At 52.3% G+C, this 21,325-nt stretch overlaps 1 protein-coding gene across 13 annotated transcripts in view; it reads right to left on the bottom strand.

Moving 5' to 3' along the window:
• PIK3C2B (phosphatidylinositol-4-phosphate 3-kinase catalytic subunit type 2 beta) overlaps positions 1–21,325 on the bottom strand; it is a 60,505-nt gene that overhangs the window by 24,266 nt on the left and 14,914 nt on the right. For 11 of the 13 annotated variants that reach the window (XM_055084143.1, XM_028488552.2, XM_028488541.2 and 8 more), the window contains exons 2-12: positions 15,214–16,234; positions 11,913–12,013; positions 11,149–11,303; positions 10,813–10,933; positions 7,756–7,867; positions 7,526–7,605; positions 7,075–7,138; positions 5,452–5,598; positions 4,778–4,811; positions 3,740–3,935; positions 2,534–2,656 (exon numbers count right to left, since the gene is read on the bottom strand). In XM_055084143.1, the coding sequence (XP_054940118.1) occupies positions 2,534–2,656; positions 3,740–3,935; positions 4,778–4,811; positions 5,452–5,598; positions 7,075–7,138; positions 7,526–7,605; positions 7,756–7,867; positions 10,813–10,933; positions 11,149–11,303; positions 11,913–12,013; positions 15,214–16,146 (2,066 nt within the window). In that variant the 5' untranslated portion in view covers positions 16,147–16,234. Of the gene's footprint in view, positions 1–2,533; positions 2,657–3,739; positions 3,936–4,777; positions 4,812–5,451; positions 5,599–7,074; positions 7,139–7,525; positions 7,606–7,755; positions 7,868–10,812; positions 10,934–11,148; positions 11,341–11,912; positions 12,014–13,454; positions 13,922–15,213; positions 16,235–21,325 lie in introns of those variants that run through there. The other 2 variants (XM_028488551.2, XM_028488550.2) reach the window with 2 other exon arrangements.

Genomic DNA, 21,325 nt, shown 5'->3' with positions numbered 1-21,325 from the left:
CAGAGGGCACAGAGGCAGGGCGGCCACCCCCAACATTAGCAGTTTCATGATCAAGCAGCCTCCCTCCACCGCTGCCCCCTCACTCCTCCAGGGGAATCTCCACGTGAGTGAGGCACTCCCTCCTTCCCGCCAGACTGGCAGGGTCCTGCTCTGTCCCAGCTGCCTCTACCATGGGGGCCCACAGCTATAATTAGGACCCCGCCAGCAGCCAGCGTACATGCCAGGCCAGGGCTTGGCTAGCGTGGCAGAGCGAGGCTGCTGGGCCTATTTTGAGAGTTAGCTGACCCCATGCTGCTACAGTGAGGGAGACAATCAGCTGACCCCACAGACGGAGCTGGTCCTGATCCCTTTCTTTTCACCCAAGAAGAGGCTTCCAGCTGGGCATCCAGAGAAAAAGAGAGTGAGGAACCTTTCTAGCTGAAACCATAATGCCTAGAACCAACCAAGGGCCCCTTCTCCTCAGCCCTTGGGTATATCTGGTATTCTAAAACCTCCCCCATGGACCTTCACCTGGGGTCAGTCAGGACCACCAGTAGGTTAGCTGTAGCCCTGAACTTCCTCCCTTCTGCAACCCATTCCTCAACAGCGCATCACAGGGGCTGACTCCTCCAGGCAGCGTTCCTGGGATGCGCCGGTTCCAGTCCTGGTTCTTCTCACAACCTTGGGCAACTACTCACACCTCTGTGCCTCAGCTTCCTCATCAGTGAAAAGGGGGACATGGCTTCACCTGTGTGATGTGTGCATATACTGGGTGCTTTTTGCTATGTGACACTGTGGTTACTGAACTGGAACGGAGCTATATACATTTAGTACTTTCATGCACAAACATCCCCATGTGTCAGTCACTGTGTCAGTCACTTGGAACAGAGAAACCAGAATTGAGAGAGCTCAGAACACAACAAAGATGATAAAGAAGAAAGCATTTATCATGTACTAGGTATTGTGCCAAGCACTTTACTTGCAATGTCTCAACTGCTCTCAAACAACCCTATAGGCTAGGCCCTATTACCATGTCCATTTTGGGTTGAATGACCTGCCCAAGGTTGCACCTACGGTGAGAAGGAGAGGATGATGGTGCCCAAAAGCCTACACTGTACTGCCTCCTCCCACATGCCTTGGTCTTGATCATGAAGGTGCCACGGGGCAGCTGGAGGGGCAGCGCTGACATGACACCCTCCACAAGGCTCTAGGAAGGATAGCAGCCCTATGGGATTTGAGGCAGAGATTCAGACACGGAGTAGAATGAGACCACAGAGCAGGCAGCTTGAGGTGGGACATGCTGGGCTGCTCCTCCACACCTCTGATACTCCGTGGGGAAAGGGTCTGAGGCTCATCGTGAGGTCTGCCTGGGCTGGAGCGCTGTAAAGCACGTAGTAATTGAGGCCAGGGAATCCCAAGGGGATGGTGAAATTCGGGAGCCGTTTAATGCAGCCATCCTCAGCCTCCAAAGAGTCTCTCCTGCTCTGGCGATTGTTTAATTAAAGGGCTTTATTTATACCTTTATTGCTCTAAGAATCATAAACATGTGAAGACAGGAGAAAAGGTCTGCCTCTCCCGTTGGCCGTCTGTAAAATGGCCCACCTCTCCCAGGATTTCCACAGACTCTCCATCCACCTATTTTGGTATCCTTGGCCTCCCCAAGGACCCTCCTCAATCTCTTTAATCTGCACTCCAAATACTGAATTTGCAGTTCTGCTCTGCACATAAGGACTCAGAGATAAGTCAGTCTGGGAAAGTGAAGCTGCGGGGAGCAAACAAGGTGCTTCCTGACTGTCTGGAGGGAGGATGGAGCAGCACAGAAAAGGCACAAGGCACACAAACTTCTGCAATGTCACCATCGAGGCACCCTGGCCTCCATTTCCTTCCTGCTTTGCTTCGCTGATGCCTACCTTCCGGACAGCAGATTACTGTTAATAAATGGTGGTTAACACTATCTTGTGCTTGTGTTTTCATGTTTATATTTATAACCTGTCTTACCTCATTTCAGTGCCACAACTGCCTCTGAGTTAAACAAATGTCCCCATTTTACAGTCTGAGAAACTAAGGCCCGAAGAGGCCAGAGAGAACATACAACTAGAGACAGAGCTAGAAATAGAGCCTTATTCCTATAACTCTAAGCCCATTAGTCTTCCCTCTAGGCAGCCTGCCCTTCCAGATCTATAAGGGAGAAAGCATGGTCCCGTCTCCCTCTTCCATGGGAACTTTAGGAAGAAGGGAGAAGATGAGACTCCCTCAGACTAGTTAAACGTTTTAAGGGAGACAAGATCAAAACAATGAATTATTATTAAAACTAATGTTTATAGGGTCCTTCATGGTTTACAACAAGCCTTTATGGATACTTCTCATTGGAAACTCTTAACAACTTGAGAGGTAGAAATTACACCTGTCCCCATTTAAGAGTGAGGGAAGTGGAGTCTCAAGAGTCTGAAGGGCTTGTTTGGTTAGGGTTCGTGACAGAGCCTGGTTTTAATCTGGGCATTCAGGAGGCTGAGAGGGTCTGCAGTGGCCACTGGAGCCTGGCGGGAGGTCTTACTGCTGGTCCCAGATGATGAGGTGGAAGAGGTACTTGGAGAAGTGAACCCTTCGGGTCCGCAGGGGGCTGCACAGCTCCTTGCCGCCATGGCTGAGGGAGCAGGAGAGGTAGAACTCTTCATAGCTACAAGAGAAAGGGCGTAGGTCAGGACACTCAGCTCCCAGACCTCATCTCAGTCACCCGAGCTATGCCAAGCTCCATTTCCCCTGTAAAACTCTTGATCTGTGGGACTGGAACATGGGGTCAAGGGACAGGACAGCCAAATCGGATTTGCGGAAGTGTGCTCCGGGAAAAGCAACTCGATCTGGATCTGTCTGGCCAGTTTCAGGTTCCATGCTGAGCCCTTGGTTTTTCTCCCTTCTTTTTTGGGAAGCAGCCATGCAGCCTCCTCCTTAGAACCAGCTCCGGCCCATGGGGTGTCCGGGGGCGCGCCTGCGCACATGCGCATGCGCAGGTGAGAAGCGTGGGGGATGAAAAACGACATATGCTGAAATGAATGCCAACACATGGGAGTCCCTGCGGCTCGTGACAGGTGCCTGACAGAAGAGGTCAGAGAAGGCCCTGGTTTCCCAGGCTGCCTCCTTTGTTCTCCGCCAATCGCCCAGAGGAATACATTAAGTGAGGAACAAAGAGAGAAGGGGAAGGGAGGGGGAGGGGGTCGGGGAAGAGAGGGGCGGGGGTGGGGGTGGGGGTCGGGTGGAGCCAAAGGCCTATTCCCCCAGGCCTGGGATGCTGGGGGACCCTGAGAGGAGCTCAGGATTACCAAGTTAACGTCCTCCTCCACCCACCCTCGCAGGCCTAGGGAACTCCAGACAAAGGGTCATCTCCCACCTCCCCGCCCCCTCCCATTGTACATCTGCAGGGGAGTGCAGTCATTGGCCATGAGGCGTGCACTCAGATCTGGGAAGCGGCCATCTGTCGCAGCAGCATCTCCATCAGCTGGCCTTGGGTGGGAGGGGGCAGGGATGCCTAAGCAGCCATCACTGAGAGGGAGTGACAAGATCTGACCACTGCTGCCTTTTCTCTCTCCTCTGGGATGTCTCAGCCCGCATCTGTCTCCCTCTCAGTGGGCTCATCCCCTCAGCCCCAGTGCACCATAATGCCACAGATCCTAAATTTAGGACAGTGGGGTCACATGCAGACAGAAAAAGCCATCTGAAGTCTAACTCAGCTTGCTCCCTATAGGCCATTCGGCCCGGTGCTCACCTGGTAGCCCAGATGATGGGGATGCGGTGGGTGGCATAGACCGTAAAGGCCAGGGGCCCAGAAAAATGGCAGGCCTCCTGGACCAGATCATGCTTGCGGCTCCCGTGCACGGCTGTCTGGAAGTCTGCATTGAACGTGTTGCAGTACAGCTCCACCAGGTCCAAGATGGCAGCTGTCAGGGCTTCCACCACCTTCTCTGTGAAAGGAAGGGGACAGAAGGAAGAATAGTGAGGCTTCAACAAGCCCCATCTTATTGTCATGGCACTGGCTAAGATGGGATACCCTAGGACAGTAGTCCCCAAATGCCAGTCACCCATCTGTGATGAAATGAGGAAAAAGCAGGAGCATGTCATGAGCGTCTCATAAAATGACAGATACTCAATTTTAAACATTGTCCTTATTTTTACGTATCGCTTATTTAGTGTAAAATGTCCTTTCTTTTAGGAAGTAGTGGGAATAATAGTTACCAGTTACTTAAAAGAAGTCATTGCTTTAGTAAAATAAAAACTGATAATTCTCTGTTGGTCCCCAAAATAATGCTTTTTGGTCCACGAAATCTGAAACATTGGGAATCACTGACCAAGAATCCTAGAGATATGAGCTCTGTAGGGCAACATTCTGCTTGAAAGACTTAAGGGGGAATCCTAGGGAAAAATTCTTTATCGCCATCTCCCCAGGCCCCTTCAAAGTTGGAAACACAGGGGTTATGAGCTCACAACCTACCCAAGTGAAAGTTTTTCCATCCGGAACCCAGGGCTAACTCTGCCCTACCACGCCTGCCGTCACACTTATACCACCTCATCACCACCTCCCAGGGACGCCACAGGAATCACTAGTAAAAATAACTAGAAAACATTTTGTGGAAAGAAATGTGCTCTCCAGCTGCGTCCACGCCTCATATAGGAAAACACACACACACATACACACACAGAGGCAGACCTGGACCCATAAATCAAGGGGGCCAGGGAGAAAAAGGAATCTGGGCAGAGACTGCAGTTTTCAGCTGCCCCTTCTGGATGAAGAGAGCAGCTCCCTTACCTCGGTTTTCCCTCACAGCCAAGACGGTGGGATCCTATTGGGGAAAAAGGAGAGGGAGGGGAGCTTCAGGGCCATGGCCTTTTCCGTCACAGCTGGAAGAAGGGCTTTTCACAGCTGTGCTCATCTGGACCAGACTGGACCGAAATTTGAGGAGTAGAGGTTCCCCAGGGAGGATAGAGTAACAGTTTGTGCCAGATTCGTGTGATGGGACAGTGAACCAGACCAAGGATAAAATCATCGTGTCCACCCAAATGAAACATGCCAGCCCTCAGGCTACCCCACTACAGATCACAGCACCTATCGTGCTGGCGGGCCCCGTCTGCACAGCACACAGCCCCCACTGAGGAGTCCCAAATCCCCGGCTCGGGGCAGATTTTGGTCTTGCACCCTGATGGGTACAGAAACTGCCAGCAGTGCCTCAGTGACTGTGAACAAAGCCTTTGCTGGCCTGGGATCCCGGCAAGCAGTCCCAGGGGCAGATCCTAGCCCACTCTCATCCTCAGGAAGAGGTGACAGACTTGGCATCCATTTCCCAAAAACTCTGTGACTAAATGTTCAAACATAAAAGATGGAGGTTGAGAGAAGAGCCTTGTAGTAAGTGGACACCTAGTCACCTAGTTTCCGGGGAATATTCCTCTCCTCCTTCCCCACGCCAGTGCTCTGGGCCCCATTACCTTCTGAATTTTAGGCTTCATTCGGGAAGGGCAGGGGGGCAGCTGGTTGAGAGCGCTGGTGATCTCCGGGGTTTCCACAGCGGCTAGGGCGTTGCAGATGGCCTTGACGGACTGGACCACCCTGTCGGCCTTCAGTGGAAAGTCCCCCTGTGGGAGGCGGCACAGTGAGGCTGGCAGGCTAGCACTCGGCCTCCAGCACCCACAGTGTTGAAGGAATGGGCGGGGAGAAGTAGCGGCTCATGACCCTCAGGAGTCACCAGTGGAATCCGTGCTTTATTTTCAAACATCCCGCATTAGTGAACCACACACAGCTCCTGCTGAATTAAAGGAGCCAAGCCCAGGCTCCCCAGTACTTTCAGCCATCCTGCCTGAACCTCCTCTTATCCCCAGCCTCCCTCTGTCCGCTAGTCTGCTTATACTATACAAACACATGCAGGGTCTCCCCCAGAGACATGCAGTTTTCATAAAATCAATCCACGGGGACTAGCAGTGAGACCAAAGAGATCACACTGAGGGCCCACTTGCCCACGCAGCCTTATTTCTCCTACTACTGTCAAGAACGTCCAGATAGGTCTCATCTCAGACCATGGCCATGCCCTGCCCTCTGCACTTCGGCTCCTGCAGTTTTCTCATTTGGAATCCCCTTACCTGTCCTACCCTGATTACCTAAGTAAATGCAAATCACGGACCAGCTAAACTCCACCCTCCTTCCCAAAGCCTTCCCTGGACAGTCCCCCTCTCTATCACTGTCCAAGAGCCCCTGATTAACTCATTACCAACCTGTTCTGTCTACTAATAGCTTTACGTTACTATTCCATTTTTCTGGCAGGAACACAAGCTCCCTGAAGGCTAAGACAATTCTTATGCTTCTCCGTCCACAGTAGCCATTAACAGAGGGCCAGACTAGTGCCAAAAAAAAGGTGTTCAGAGAACTCCCCTTTTATCACAGTAAATTTTCAAGCAGAGGCTGCTAGAGAAGGGATTCTGGTAGTCGGTGGAGGGCTGAGCTCGATACAAAGCTGAACTCTCCCAAAAGAATGACCACTATAACAGGATCAGTGAGACAGGGATTGTTTTTGAAGATCACTGTCTGATTTTCTTCACCTTCACGACACGTGGAGCAAATGTTTATTCTCATGGTTTTGAGGCTTAAAACTCCATGTGAATCCAAGCAAGGAGAGTCCTGGCCCTTCCCGACCTTTGGGACCCTCCACCTCGTGACGGTTTTCCACCTGTGACACCAGCACATCAGAACCTCTCAAATCAGAGGTTCCTGGGCCTTGCTCACAGGATGCATACTCCAGTGCACGTTCAAGTTCAGCAGCAGGGCGACAACTCTATGTCCCTTAGCTTTGAAGATGCCCTACTCCAGAGATAGGATCAGGGCACGGTTCCTGACCTACTTCTACAGAGGAGCAGAACCCTTCTATACACACTTGCCAGCTGCCCAAGAGCTGGCAGTCTTGGTTTGCCCATGTGCTAGGGGAATGAAAAAAAGTGCTCTGCTAATAGATTTTCAGTATCTACTCCAGATCCCTTTAGTGTTAACTGATCCCAGGAGGACTGGAGGAGAGGAAGGGAGGAGCTTTGGGCAGCTGGGCCAGCCCCAGAATTTGTACTCACATCAGCCAACAGGAAGGCATCCACCTCATTGTGGTAAGTGTCAAACAGAAGACTCAGGGCCTGCCTGGGGAGTTGGGGACAGGGAAAGGTCATAGAAGATGTCAGAACAGACCCAGTGTACTGGAAGACCCATCCTCTCCCTCTTTCTCCGCAGCTCAGGAATCAGACTCTGGTTTAAAGGGGTTCCCACTCTCCCCTTATGTCCCATGAAGACTGAAGGCCGGCAAGTCCTTTCTAGTTGGCCACCTTTTACCTGGAGAATGTGGCAAAGTACTAGAGGGAAGAGATGTAACATACCCCGAAGTGGGGATCTTCTCCTCTAAGACTCTTGGGCCCCATCCCCAACACCTGCAAGAACCCCTGGCCCTGGCATAAAGGCAAGCAAGGGTATCTGCTAGGGTCCCCTCATGGTTCCTGCTTGGGCCACATCCAAGATGGTACCCACTCTCACCTGCTGATGGTCTGCTTGACTGGCCTCTCTTGCAGATGGATGAGGTAGTTCAAGGTGGAGGGGCTCTGGTCATCATTCACCTGTGTAAGAAGTGCCCTATTCAGAGAAGGGTGGTGCCTGTATCACAGCGCCGTGCTACTACCCCACGTCCACCCAATGTATTCCATATCACCCTCTGCCCACTACCTCCCGTCCCTATGCAGCCATCCGCCTCCCCACCACACACGAACCGTCCGGGCCAGGTCACTGCGTACAGCTTTCTGCTCCATCAGCTGTAGCCGAATGTCGATGTCAAACTTTCGACAGTATTGAATATACTCGTGGCTGCCCAGGGCGTGCTTGCTGGTGGGACAGGGGGACAAGGCCATTAGCATTCTGGGGACTCACTGGGACTTTCAAGGGAAATGCATACCTTAGCCTCAGGGAGAGAGAAACAGGAGGAAGGGGGAGGAAAGGTGAAGGGGGAGTATACCTGTGATGTACCCCCACCTTAGCTCTTGGGAGATGTCATGGTAGAGCTTGGGGAAAGAAACAGAGGTCTGTCTAAAGAAATGCCACCTATTAACATTTAACCCTTGATCTGTACAAACAATGACTTTCCTAGGTATTTATTACCATTATCACTGGTTCACTCTAGGGGTGGGAACTTCTGGAGGGAGTGGGGAACAGAGAGATTTCTCAGGGGCAGTGTTTAAACCCCATCCTCTTGGCTTGGGTACACAGGACACAACAGAAGCCAGCCTGTGCTCAGGCTCGGGTGTGGAGCTCAGTGGGTGACGCTATCCCCCCAACACTGTGACCCTAAGTCTCACATCCCCCACCGCTACCAACTAGGTGCTGAGACCAACCAGCCAAACCCACCAAGATTCCTGGTCTGTTATCCCCAACCCATCAAAGGTCTGCTTCTCACCTCCCTCTGCGGGTCCTGCGATTGTGAATAACAATGTAAATCTCTACAGACTACCAGCATGCTATTCCCACTGCTTAGGCGAGACCCCCCCCCGCGCCCCCCCACAAGTTTCAGAGAAGGGGGCTTAGGGGGTCCCTAGGTGATCCAGCCCCTTTCTCCCTCCAGATCACACCTTAGTCAGAAAGGAAGCCGAGGAGAAGGGGCAGGCTGAGTCCCACCTGCAGGCCAGCACTGCAGGCCTGGGCCATGTCCCAGCAGCTGGGTAACAGAAGCCGGAAAGGGACTTCCTTCCTCAGCAGAGCTGGGAATCTAGGCCAGAAATGGAGAGGAAAGGAGCAAAGCATAGGGCTCCGTGCAGAAGCCGACAGAGGTGCCTGGGCCGGAGGCCAGTCCAGTCCAGCTAGGACGTAAGTGGGTTTTCCACATCCGGAGGCGCCAAGCCTCTGATTTAGACCCCAACCTGCTAAGACTGAGCTGCAGCCAAAACCTGGGGGTGGGAGAGGCTGGGCTGTGGGGTGGGGCTGGTGGGAGTGCCCCGGGAGGAAGGAAGAGTGCGTCGGGGGGTGGGGGAGGTGGCAGGAAACCCAACCCTCCCCGGGGACTGTCTCAAGGTTCTTATCTGAGAGCAGCCTGCATCCTGGACCCGCCACTCCCCCTCAACGTCAGCCCCTTTTCTAAGCAAGGGTAGGAAACGCAGGGCCTCCTTGGGAGCTAGCAGCTTTCTGGAACCCCCAGAGGGTCCTTTCCACCCCCACCCAAGGCAGCTATCTTGTGCTCAGGGGTCTGGGCTTTTCTGTTGTGTGGGAGGGAAGAGAAGAGCCTTGGCGGAGGAGGGGGCTCCTGGACCAAGAGTGATGGACACAGGTCCCCCGGGGACTTGCTTGACCTTCTCTGTGGAAGGCCTTCCTCTGTGTGCATTCAAGTTAGAGCGGGAGAGGCATGACCCTAGGACCAACAATCCTTCTCCACCTCGCCTGGAACACTCCACCTGGGTCTTGGCAAGATGTCAGGAGCTGACGGCTTATCTACCACCTCTGGACTTGGGGGCTCAAGGACTAGGGGGCTGCAAGGGAAATGACAGTATCCATCTAATCCGCATCCTCTCTTTGGACTGGTCCTTCCCTGGGAATATTTACTGATTGCTCATTGGGTCATTCTCATATTTAACCCTTGCTACATTTTACAGAAGCAGCTGAGGGTCAGAGCTCCACAACTAGCAAGTGGCAGCTGGAACCCAAACCAGCTGTGTTGATGTGACCTTCGCCAGGAGCCCCTGAATCTGGGGCCCCTTCTATTCCTCTAGGGGAGAGCGATACACATTTGAACTGTGCTCCCTGGTGTTGTGCCACGTAGGGCCCTGCCCCCTTCTTTTCTCTCAGTTTTCCAGTTGAGGGCACAGAGGCCAGGAAGGGCCCACAATATCCCTAAGGTTAAAGAAACCAGCCAAGAACTGCTCTAGCCATAGATCAACCATCCTTGCATCTAGACCTGCATATAAGAGAAAGAGCAAGTGGTGGCCCTCATCGCACACTCCTCAGACCTGAGATACCGGCCTCTCCTTCCCCACTCCCAAGATCTGCTTCACCAAGTGGCCAGCAGTAGTGGGCAGTAGGCAACTGGAAGCTTAGGGAGGAAAGCGGCTCTCTTTATTTCCTTATCCGCTGCCCTCTGGCTGACTCTACAGCCTGCCTCGCAGCTGTGCCACCTGAGGGGTACAACCCCCCTTCCCACCACCCCAGCACCCCAGAGTCCCAGGGCAGTGGAAAGGAGATTGCTGCCACGGGTCCACATCAGACTTTCCAGGTAGGCTGCTCCCTGCAGAGGGCACTGGATGTAGAGGAGCTGGAGGCGAGCCTCTGGTAGGGAGGATAACCAGCTGCACATGCCAGCGGGGGGGGAAAGGCTTGTCGGCAGGGGAAGGGGGAGGAGAGAGCAACTGTGATTTTTACCGCTAGTTCCACAGGGCGCTTCTGCCCAGCCCTCCTCCTGCCCTCGGCCATAAAGACCCCACACATAATCTAGGGCGGGAGAAGCTACCCCACACAGTTTCCCCGCCCCCATACACACATCCCTTCCACACGCAGAAGTCTGCAAGCAGATACGACTTAGTCTTTGCCTAATCCCAGTTCCAAGCTCTTTCCACAGCAGATTTGGCTCAGGAAGCCAGCCAAACCCCGCTGGAAGACCGAGCTCCTGGGGAAAGTACAACGTGGCTGACAGTATGCCCAGAAAGCAGGAGTCCTGACTGTGGGATTGGCAGGGAGCTGCCAGCCCCAGGCCTGGAGCCCAGCACCACCCCGGTGAAGCCCCCTCATAATCCTACTACCTAGAAGGCAGGTGCCACTTCCTGCCCGCTTGTCCCCACCAGTGCACTCACTTCTGCAGGAATTCCTCCAGCCCACAGGGCTTTAGCACGAAGTCACCCACATCGACACCCCTCAGTTCATCATGGGTATAGCACAGGGTCTGGTAGATGAGCAAGTCTACAGTGGAGGAACCTGCAAGGGGTGAGGCAGGGGAAGCAATGAGGGGGGGCACTGGGGCAGGCGGGGCTCATCCGGACCCCGTCCCCTAGAGCCATCAACAACCAGATAGAGCAGGCAAACACACAGTTTGGGGTTGGGAATCAACGGCAAAAGACCCCACATAGTCAAAACACCGTCAGCCCTGCCCCACCTTTAGGGATGCTCACACCGACTCCCCACTAACTTACAGTTGCAGGTAAAAGTGAGTGGCTCCCGCAGGCTGTCACACAACACGGTCACCTTCAGGTTAACCTCATCCCCGAGGTGCTCCGGGCTTGGGGTGACAGTGCTCCAGACATACCCAGTGAGGGAGTAGTCTTGGACATCAGAGCCAGATCGGAGGCTGTGCAGGAAGAGAGGGAGAAGGACCGTCGCTGTGCCTTCAGAAGAGAATGGTCAACAAGAGGCCTGCTGGGACCTCCCGTCCTGAGGCCCAGGGACCCCTCCGTCCCCACTCAGCCCGTGGGTCTGTGGGCCAGGATGGGGGCAGTGGGGGAGCGGCTGGGGGAAACCCTGTTCTGGATACATCTGTTACCATTGCAAAATGTTTCCCAAGCTGAGTTGAACATTAAGGATAGTTTTAAAACCACACAGCTTTCCATGGAAAATTTTTCCATTTCCTTTCTCTTTTAGCTCCAGATAAGATTACACTCTTATCTCCATCTGGGGTGTGTTTGTTCCTAAAGGCAACTGAGCCTGAAGTGATTGGAACAATTTGACTGTTAGATAGAGGTTTCCTGAATTTTGTCCAAACTGTGAAACTTCTAAGATTCTAAAAAGCCTGCAAATACCGGTTGCAGGAAGCATCCCATAGTTGTAGGAAGCATCCCATAGTTGTAAATTGAGATGTATTAAATATGGCTCTTCTTCCTCCCTAGAAATTTCTGAAAGGGGTGACTCTCCTCCCCCAGCGCCCACAACCCTCCCCAACCCCCCAGTCTTTAACTCTTACACATCCAGCATGTGGCAGAACGCGGCAACTTCCTCATCTCTCTCCTCCGAGACCTCAAACAACTCATGGCCATTGGCGACGGCGTGGGGCCGGGAGCCCACCTTTAAGAGAAGAGCAACTTACTCAGTGCCTTTTCCCTCATGCCATCCCCTTCCCGCAGGCTCCTAGGCCTAAACTCTTAAACTCTAGGTGTAAAGACTTTCCAGTGAAAGGGGCATAAAAAAAAAATGTGGGAAATCCAGGAATATATTGATCTGCCGTCCTGGCAGACCAAGAGCCAAGTTGAAAGAGTACTTGACGCCTTAGCTGAGTCTGGAAGCCTGGGTGGGATGGACATGAGTGTGGCCAAACCTCCTTCCCGAGAGGCCAGTGTCTAATAAGCTCAACCCTGCAGGTCAGGTGGTTCCCGGCACGCTGGGCCGTGGGGCTGGCTTTCTGGGGGATGCTCCCAGGGGCATGGCGGGGAGTTGAGCAGACAGCTCCACTCCTTGGGTCACTGGGTCATTGTTTCTCCCCGTCCCACCACTGAGGCCAGAGAAAGTGGGTTTCCCAAACAGTCCCCAGGGAAGCTGAGCCCTGGGCAAAGCTTCAACATCCACAGTAAGCCCCAGGGACCCAACTCAGAGAGAGACCGAGAGACCGTGAACGGAGGCAATGACTCAGACACACGTGCCTTCCCAGTAAGTACTACTTGAGGAAGAAAGCGTCAAAGCAGCTTTTGGGCAGGAAAGAACCGGGCAGAAGGCTTAGCTCCTCCTGGCTCTCAAGTCTTCTGGTCCCCAACAGCTGGAATGTCAGGAAGCCTGCCTGGGCCCCACTTCCTGTCCAAGAACATGTGTGTGCTGGTGGCGATTCTCACAGACAAGACCTCAAACTGTCTCCCACCACAGAGCTGTTTTCAGTCACCCACGAGGAGCTCTAAAGCAGCCCTCGAACAAGGCCTGCAGCACAGCCGCAGGAAGGAGGAGCTGGTGCACGGCAGGTTTCGGCCTGCCTGCCCAGAGCCACCAGGGAGGCCACCGCAAGGTAATGAAGCGAGAGCTCTGACGGAGTGCCGGCCTGCATCCGGTAAAGGCGGATACTTCCGGGGAGCCAGTCTGCACACACGCCACGCCTCACCTCTCAGCCTCCCCCTGGCTATTCTCCTGTCCTCCCGCCCCTTGGGGCAGATGGCAGCAACTGAGCTCCTCATTTGAATATCCGGATTGTTTCCTCTGAGTGACCCTCTCTCATTGGCCTTGCTCCCCTGGGTGAGCATGGAGGGGGTGCAGAGAGGGGAGGGTAGCTGTGGGGGCAGTTGGCATGGGAGGCCCTGGCTCTGCCAAGTTCATGCCTGTGTCCCAGTCAAAACAATAGTACCACTGTCAGCAACTAACCCACAAAAGTGAGAGCGATAGAGAGAGCGACAGAGACGGACAGAGACAGAGAGACAGCGAGAAGAGGGGAAGGCAAGGAGGGTAGAGAACAGAGTGGTGACTGAGGGCCATTTTCATGCCTTTCAGTACCACTCGCTGGCTCCATAAGAAAACAAAAGCCACTTACGTTTGCCCTGCTGGCAGGCCCTGATGGCATCGCCCGGTGCTGGCTGGGGGGATCTGCGGGGTAGAAGCTGGCAGCAGGGGTACCAGGCTGGCATTTGAGGCCAACCATCTCCTTAGCTGGCTCCACAAGCCTGGGATAAGGTGGGTCCCTCCGGCTGGAAGCCCGGCGAAGGCGGGGCGGTGGTATGGGTTGAGAGCCCGAGGGGCGCCCCCTCCCAGTGGGATGAGCCCCTGCACCAAGCTCGGGTGGGGAAGACCAAGGCCGCATTTCCCCCTAAGATCTGGCAAGGGCTTTTTGCTTTGCCCTAGCTTCTTCAAGGAGACTCTGGACCAAGCTCCCTCCCAGAACTCTGATAACACACAGGGGATGGGGGAAGGGTGAGGGAGCTGGGGGGGAAGCAGGAGAGCGAGCCACAGAGGTGACCACCTACCAGGGTGGCCTGCCGCTGCTGCGCAAGAGGGCCCAGCTGTGCAGAACAGAATCTCCCTGTCCCTATAAATAGCAGGAACAGCCCCACCTCTCAGAGCAAGGCCTTTAAAAAGCCCTGCGCTCTAGAGCTGTGACTTAACCCAGGAGCTGCCTCTGCTCTGGGGGACTCTCTTAGCCGAAGCACAGGAAGGAAGGACCACGTGGCTTTTCCAGAGTTGTGAAGGATCCCAACTGCTGGGACACAAGGTGGGAAAGCCCCAGTGTCCCTTAGACAACGGCTAAGGAGGAAACAGGGAGGGAATGAGGTGGAAAGCTGTTCGGACAGAAGTCATCAGCCACAGGGGTGCCTCTCGACTCCCCTGGGGCCATGGGGCCAGGGTTTCCAAGTGCAAAACACAAAGCAGGCTTCAGGTCCCGCCCATGGAGATGTTGCTGACACTTTTTAAACCAGAAAAAGATCAAAGCTGCCCTGGAACCTACGCCATGCTTCCGTGCAGATAGTTTGCTATTTTATACTATATACTGATAAAAGTGAAATAATTACTGTCATACTGCATACTTTTTTCTTAACATTTTCACGGTGAAAAGAGGTGGATGATGGTGAGGATTGCACAACGGTGTGAATGTACTTAATGCCACTGAACTGTATACTTACACTTGGTTAAGACAGTAAATTTTACGGTATGTATAGTTTATCACAACGAGAGAGAGATGTGCGCGTGCGCACACACACGGAGGACAGGGAGGAGAGAGACAGAGGGGGAGAGACAAAGGGAGGGAGAGAGAGCCAGCGAGCGAGTGAAAACAATGGAGCTTTGGGATGAGACAGAACAGGGCTACGCCACTGCGGATCATCAGGCAGCGTTGCTGAGGGGTCTGGACCAGGGTCTGGGACTTAGTGAGCACTAAACGTCGGTAAGTATCATGACTGAACCTCATCACCACGCAGCATTTTTGGCAGAGCAGAAAGTCAGAGAGCAGAAGGAACCCACCCCAGTGCACAAGGCCATTCGGCCATGCGGTCAACAGTGTATCCCCTCACCCCAGTTCTGTCCTTATATCACGAAGTGGGCATTCCCAAACGCCTGCCCCGAGAAGGACCATTTGGCCAAGATACACAAAACTGGCCCTGAAAAGGAGCCTTCTCTACCAGCGTTCCTCTTCCTTCCCCGACCACGGCCCAGGGGCCCAATGTCAGAAGCAGAGGGCAGGAGAGGACTGAAGGGGTGAGTGTGGAGCAGATTGTGATTTGGACAGCAAAGAAGAAAGAGGGACTCTGTTTCTGAATGACAAGGGGAAAGGGGACAGAGAAACACAATAAGGTCCTCACCGGAGCTGCAGAAATCTGGAGATTCTTGCCAGGTGTCCCATTTTTCCGGTTGGCATAGCGGGAGGTGTAGGTGCGGGGGGGCACCTGAGGGGGCATGGTCTTGCTGCGGGCCACAGGCTTTCCAGGAGTGTCCTTGCCAAAGTTCAGGAGTCCCCGGCCCTCCTTCCAGCCCCTGGTGGCGTCCCGCAGCATCTCTGCATCATAGGTCGACTTCAAGTTGAGCCGTGTAATGGCATCATTGATACCGTCGTAGTCCATGGACCCCAGTAGGCGCCCTGGACCCCCACCTCCCAGCTCCTCTTCCTCTTCTAGGAGCCGATGCCCCAGCAGTTTGCCTGGAGGTTGTTCGACCAAAGAAAAAGTGTTGATGTCATCGGGCTGGGGGATCTTGGAGGATGAGGGGTACCCCTTTCTGGGAGGCAGGGGAGGAGTGTCCCAGATAGAGACTCGGGGAGGCAGAGGAGGTGGGGACAGTTTCTTAAAAGAGTCATCTGTGTCCCCCGGTCCTGGGGACAAAGAGAGCCCCCCATCTGAGCCATCAAAAATGTAGAGATAGTCTCCGGCCAGGGAGCCTTTGGGCCAGGGATCTGGGCCAGGCTGGGAGCCCTGGGAGGTAGAGTGGTTGGGCAGCCCTTCCTGTGGGGAGAGCGAGTTGTAATTGAGGGTAGGATCAGAGCCAGAAAGACCACGTAAGAGCTTGAGGTCCTTCCGCCTTCCCGCTGGCTTGCTGTAGAAGTCTAGGACGGGCTCATCCCAGCTGATGAGAGAGGGGTCTGTGTTCTGCTTGGCTCTGCTTTCCTCCTTGTCGTGCCGAAGCCGGGACAGAGCATCATACTCCATCTGCAGGGCTTCGGCCATGGCCAGCTCTTTGCGGCTGATGCCCACAGACTCCAGTGACTTCCAGTGTTCCCCACTGCCCTGAGTCGAAGACATGGTGAGGATGGGGGACAGAGGAAACAAGGAAGTCTTCTACTTCCTGGCAATGTCAGTTCTGCAGGGTTGTGGCATGGTGTCTGGGCACCTGCAAGGGAGAAGGAAAAATATCAATCATTCAGTCACAAAAAGAGATGTGTCAATAATCTGATTGGGTGACATAATCTGGGCCTCTGCCTGTTTCTTGAGTGCCTACAACAGATAGAAAGAAACAGAAAGATGGAGAAAAAAAGAGATACCAAGACAACTTTATTTATCTATTACATCCATCCACCCTTCCATTCATCTATACATGTTTCCATTTCTGGTCCCTAAATCCCATCGTCATCTCGCTCCCAGGTACCCCGAAGAAAGAAGGAGGCACCTTGTATCAGCTAAGAGGAAAAGATGGAGACAAGGGCTCTTCAGTCAATTTAAAGAGGACAGCTCTCCAACATGGATGGACCTAGAGATTATCATACTAAGCGAAGTAAGTCAGACAGAGAAAGACAAATACCATATGATATCACTTATATGTGGAATCTAAAATATGACACAAAGGAACATATCTATTAAACAGAAACAGACTCACAGACATAGAAAACAGACTTGTGGTTGCCAAGGGGGACGCGGGTCGGGGGAGGTTTGGGAGTTTGGGATTAGCAGATGCAACATATTATATATAGGATGAATAAACAACAAGGTCCTACTGTTACAGCACAGGGAACTGTCATCAGTATCCTGTGATAAACCATAAGGGAAAAGAATATGAAAAGGAATATATATATGTATAACTGAGTCACTTTGCCGTATAGCAGAAATTAACACAACATTGTAAATCAACTATACTTCAATAAAAAAAATTTTTTTAATAAAATAAAGAGGACAGCTCTCACACACTGCTGGTGGGGAATGTTAAATGGTACAACCACTTTGGAAAATAGGCAGCTTCTTGAAAAGGTAAACATCCACCTACCATATGACTCAAACTATCCCGCTCCTAATTACTTACCCAAGAAAAATGAAAGTATATGTCCACAAAGACTTGTACATGAATATCCACAGCAGTCTTATTTGTAACATCAAAAACCTGGAGACAACCTAATGTCCATCAGCAGGTGAATGGATTAAAAAAAATATGATACGTCCACACAACTGAATATTACTCAGCAACAAAAAGGAATTAATTATTGATGCTTTCAATAACATGGATGAATCTCAAAGTAACTATGTTGAGTAAAAGAAGTCAGACAGGGCTTCCCTAGTGGCGCAGTGGTTGAGAGTCCGCCTGCCGATGCAGGGGATACGGGTTCGTGCCCCGGTCCGGGAAGATCCCACATGCCGCGGAGCGGCGGGGCCATGAGCCGTGGCCGCTGAGCCTGCGCGTCCGGAGCCTGTGCTCCGCAACTGGAGAGGCCACCGCAGCGAGAGGCCCGGGTACCGAAAAAAAAAAAAAAAAAAAAAGTCAGACAAAAGAGTATGAGTGTGTAGGATTCCATTTATATAAAATTCTGGAAAATGAAAACTAAACTACAGTGACAGAAAGCAGATCAGTGGCTCTCTGGGAAGGGGTGGAAAGAGGGTTGCAAAGGAGCACAAGGACACTTTGGGGATGAGGAAAATGTTCACTGTCTTGATTGTGGTTTCACGGGTATATACATATGTCAAAATTTATCAGGTTGCACACTTTAAATATGTACAATTTATTGTATGTCAACTATACCTCAATAAAGCTATAAATGAAAAGTACAACAAAGCCCTATGAAACAGCTACTCAGACTGCACTAGGATCCTCCCAAAATGCACCGATATGAGCAATAAAACAAAGCTTGCCAACAGTTGAGACCCGGGCACCTGATGGAGTACAGGTGAGCCGAAATACTGATTTCCCTCAGCCCTTAGGAAGCCAGACAGGCAGATAACACCCGCCACCTGCCAGCCAGCTGCCTCTGGCCACGAGCAGCCCCTTCATTCACTCCAGTGTTGGTACCCTTTTCCTTTAGAAGCCGTGACGTGAAAAGGCTCTGAAGGCACAGTTGCAACGACAAGGCTAGCTGGCCCAGTGGTTCTCAACCCTGGCTGCACGTTAGAAACACTGGGGGAATTTTTTTTAAGTACTGAAGCCCAGGTACTCTCAAGAGATTCTGATTTAACTGGTCTGCAGTAGGGCAGTGGTATTTTTTAAAACTCCCCAGGAGATTCTAGTCTGTAGCCGAAGCTGAGAACCAGGGACCTGTGTGTGTATGTGTTTCAGATTAGGTTGGGGCAGGCGAGTGTTTGGTAAGTGGTTTCTGACCCTTCTCACCAGCAACTGCGAAGTTCACGATTTCATAAAATTATCAAAAATCCTTCATTTTATTGTACTGTTACCCAGCAGGTAACAAACATATGAAGCACGTCCTTCCTCATGATTAGAAAATTGAAAGCATCAATAGGAAAAAAGTTCAGATAGATTCGTGGGTGGTAAGTTCCATCAGACCCCAAACGAGTTAGGACAAGAGTATCCCTTAACCTGAGGTGCCCTTCCAGGATCCTGGTGCATCCATCAGACACAGGCTGGCTCAGTGAGTCTTAGGAAGTATTTTCCCCAAAATGGAAGAGCCCAAGCCCAACTTCAGGGCATAACAAAGCGGCTCTCTGCCGATTTCTCTGCCTGTTGAGTTTCTCCACGCTTCAACAGCTCCTTATAGACTACTTTTTGTCCACAGAGGGTAAGAGGGAGTCTTGCTATTTAAAATTCAAAGGAATTGGATGCGCAGATGAAGATACCCAAAACTTGGCTGCCCGGAGTTGGGAAACTGGGTCCAGGAAAAGGAGGTCCTAGTACTTTCGATGGGAGACACAAGATAAATGCTCAAAGGTGAACTGAGATTAAGCCTTTTAATCCAGAGAACGACTGTATTTTCAGCCCCAAGCTGGGACAAGCAGAGTAGTAACACTGGCCTTAGCCAGGCACCACTGTGAAGAGAAAAACCAAGGCCATTGGAAATAATCTCTCTCTCGCCTTCCTGCCTCTCTTCCCTACTAACTTATCCACACTTGCATTTGGCCTCCCTTCCTTTTTTTTCTTTTTTATTTATTTTATTTATTTTTTGGCTGCGTTGGGTCTTCGTTGCCGCGCGTGCTTTCTCTAGTTGCGGCGAGCGGGGGCTACTCTTCGTTGCAGTGCGCGGGCTTCTCATTGCAGTGGCTTCTCTTGTTGTGGAGCACAGGCTCTAGGCACGCAGGCTTCAGTAGTTGTGACGCATGGGCTCAGTAGTTGTGGCTCGCGGGCTCTAGAGCGCAGGCTCAGTAGTTGTGGCACATGGGCTTAGTTGCTCCGCGGCATGTGGGATCTTCCCAGGCCACCCAGTTCCACAGGCATTTCTATCTGCCCAGACATTGCTGCTGCACTTGGCTCTCAGACCATTCCCTTCTTCCTTACATCCTCCACCCCCTGGTTTCCATGACACTACTTTTTCGTGTTCTCCACCTCTGTCATCGTCCTCCTCTTCCTTTGTCCACCCCTGAAATATTGGTGTTGGCTCAGGACTCCATTCTCAGCCTCTGTTAATGTGACAACCCCACTGGACAGTCTCATCTGTTCTCCCACTCACGTCACGTGCGTGTTGATCGATTCCAAATGTGTCTCTCCCCCGTCAAGTTGATATGCCCACCCATATCTCAAACCCCAGATGTCCAAAACTGAACTATCACCTTCTTATTTCCTTCCCACAACCTTCTCCTCCTTCCCGGCTCCCCATCTGGGTGAATGGCACCATCCAGTCTCCCAAGCTAGGAACCCGACATCCTGGATTCCTCCTTCCTTTTCACCCCATATCCAATCACCAAGGCCTGCCAACTTTTCCTCTTGATACTTCCCAAATCTAGTCCTTCCTTCTATGCTAACTGCTGCTGCCCTAATTAAACCCGTATTTTCTCCCACTTGGGCTATTACAATAGCCTTCAAACAGTCCTTCCTCCTCCTAATCTTTCCTTCTTTAAAGCTTGCTTCCCAGAGCAGTCAGAGGGCTCTTTCTAAAGTGTAAATCTGATCATCTCACTCTCTGCTTAAACCCCTTCAAAGGCTCTCTATTTGATTCCTTTACAAGGCCTTTATCACCAGCCCCCATCTCCCTCTCATCTCCAACCATTCAGAACCACGTATTTGATACCTCCCGTGATTTCGTGCAGTATCTTCCTGCTCCAGGGCACGCCCTTCCCAAGTGATTCTAACTGCTCAGACTTTGCTCTGCCATCAAGTTCTTCAAGAAGCCTTCTCTGAGCCTCCAGATTCAACAATGCGCCCCACCTTCACGCTCCCAACAGCAACCTGTATATACCTCAAATGTCATCTTGAAATATTTTATCCAAAATTAAATGTGTATGAATCTCTCATCTCCCACTAAGATCCTCAAGTTCCAAAATCACCTCATTTCCACTGAGAAAAATGTACTTCAACTGGGATATAAGGGTAGAGCTTTCTGGTGGTAAGAATTCTCAGACATAGAGATGTGTGATCGGGATGCAGGTAGTGTCCTTCCCTGGGGATCCTTCAAAGGTAGGACTGGGTTTCAACTAACAGGACCAGGTTTAGCATCTGTAAATGCAGGTGGGTAGATAGACAAGACCCCCACAGAAAGTGCCTTCCAGCCCTGGGATTCTTTGATTCTGACCTATTGATTCCCTTCAGTCATATTTCTCAGAGGATGCCAAAGTTAGCCCTGTGAGGAAAGAGACGAAAGGCCTGAGGGGGAGTTCCCTGGTGGTCCAGTGGTTAGGACTCCGCACTTTCACTGCTGAGGGCCCGGGTTCAATCCCTGATCTAGGAACTAAGATCCCACAAGCCACCCGGCGCGGCTGAGGGGAAAAAAACAAAAAGACCCGAGGGAGATCCAGCAGGCCCAGCTCCTAAGGCTCTTCCCAGACTGGAATTCAAACCCGGAAAGCTGAGCCACCCCTCTCTAACCACCGGCCCCCTGGCTCCGGGCCAGGACACCACCAGACTGTCTGTCAGCTGTGCAGAGGAGGCCCAGCCCATCTTGCACCCGGGGCTACACCGGCAGCGGCACCTTCCAAAAAGTGCTCTGCTCGCTCTGATGCTGAGGGATCCATGGTGAGGAGGCAGGACAAGCAGCATCCCCTGCAGGACCAGGACACCAGGACCGGGAGAGCCACCCCTAAGGTGGGGTGAAGGTTCAGGGTAGCAGACAGGCACAGG

This window comes from Physeter macrocephalus, chromosome 4, assembly GCF_002837175.3.
Source record: "Physeter macrocephalus isolate SW-GA chromosome 4, ASM283717v5, whole genome shotgun sequence".
NCBI lineage: Eukaryota > Metazoa > Chordata > Mammalia > Artiodactyla > Physeteridae > Physeter > Physeter macrocephalus.
Note: the sequence above shows the minus strand (reverse complement) of the source record. Positions and strands in the feature narration are given on the sequence as shown.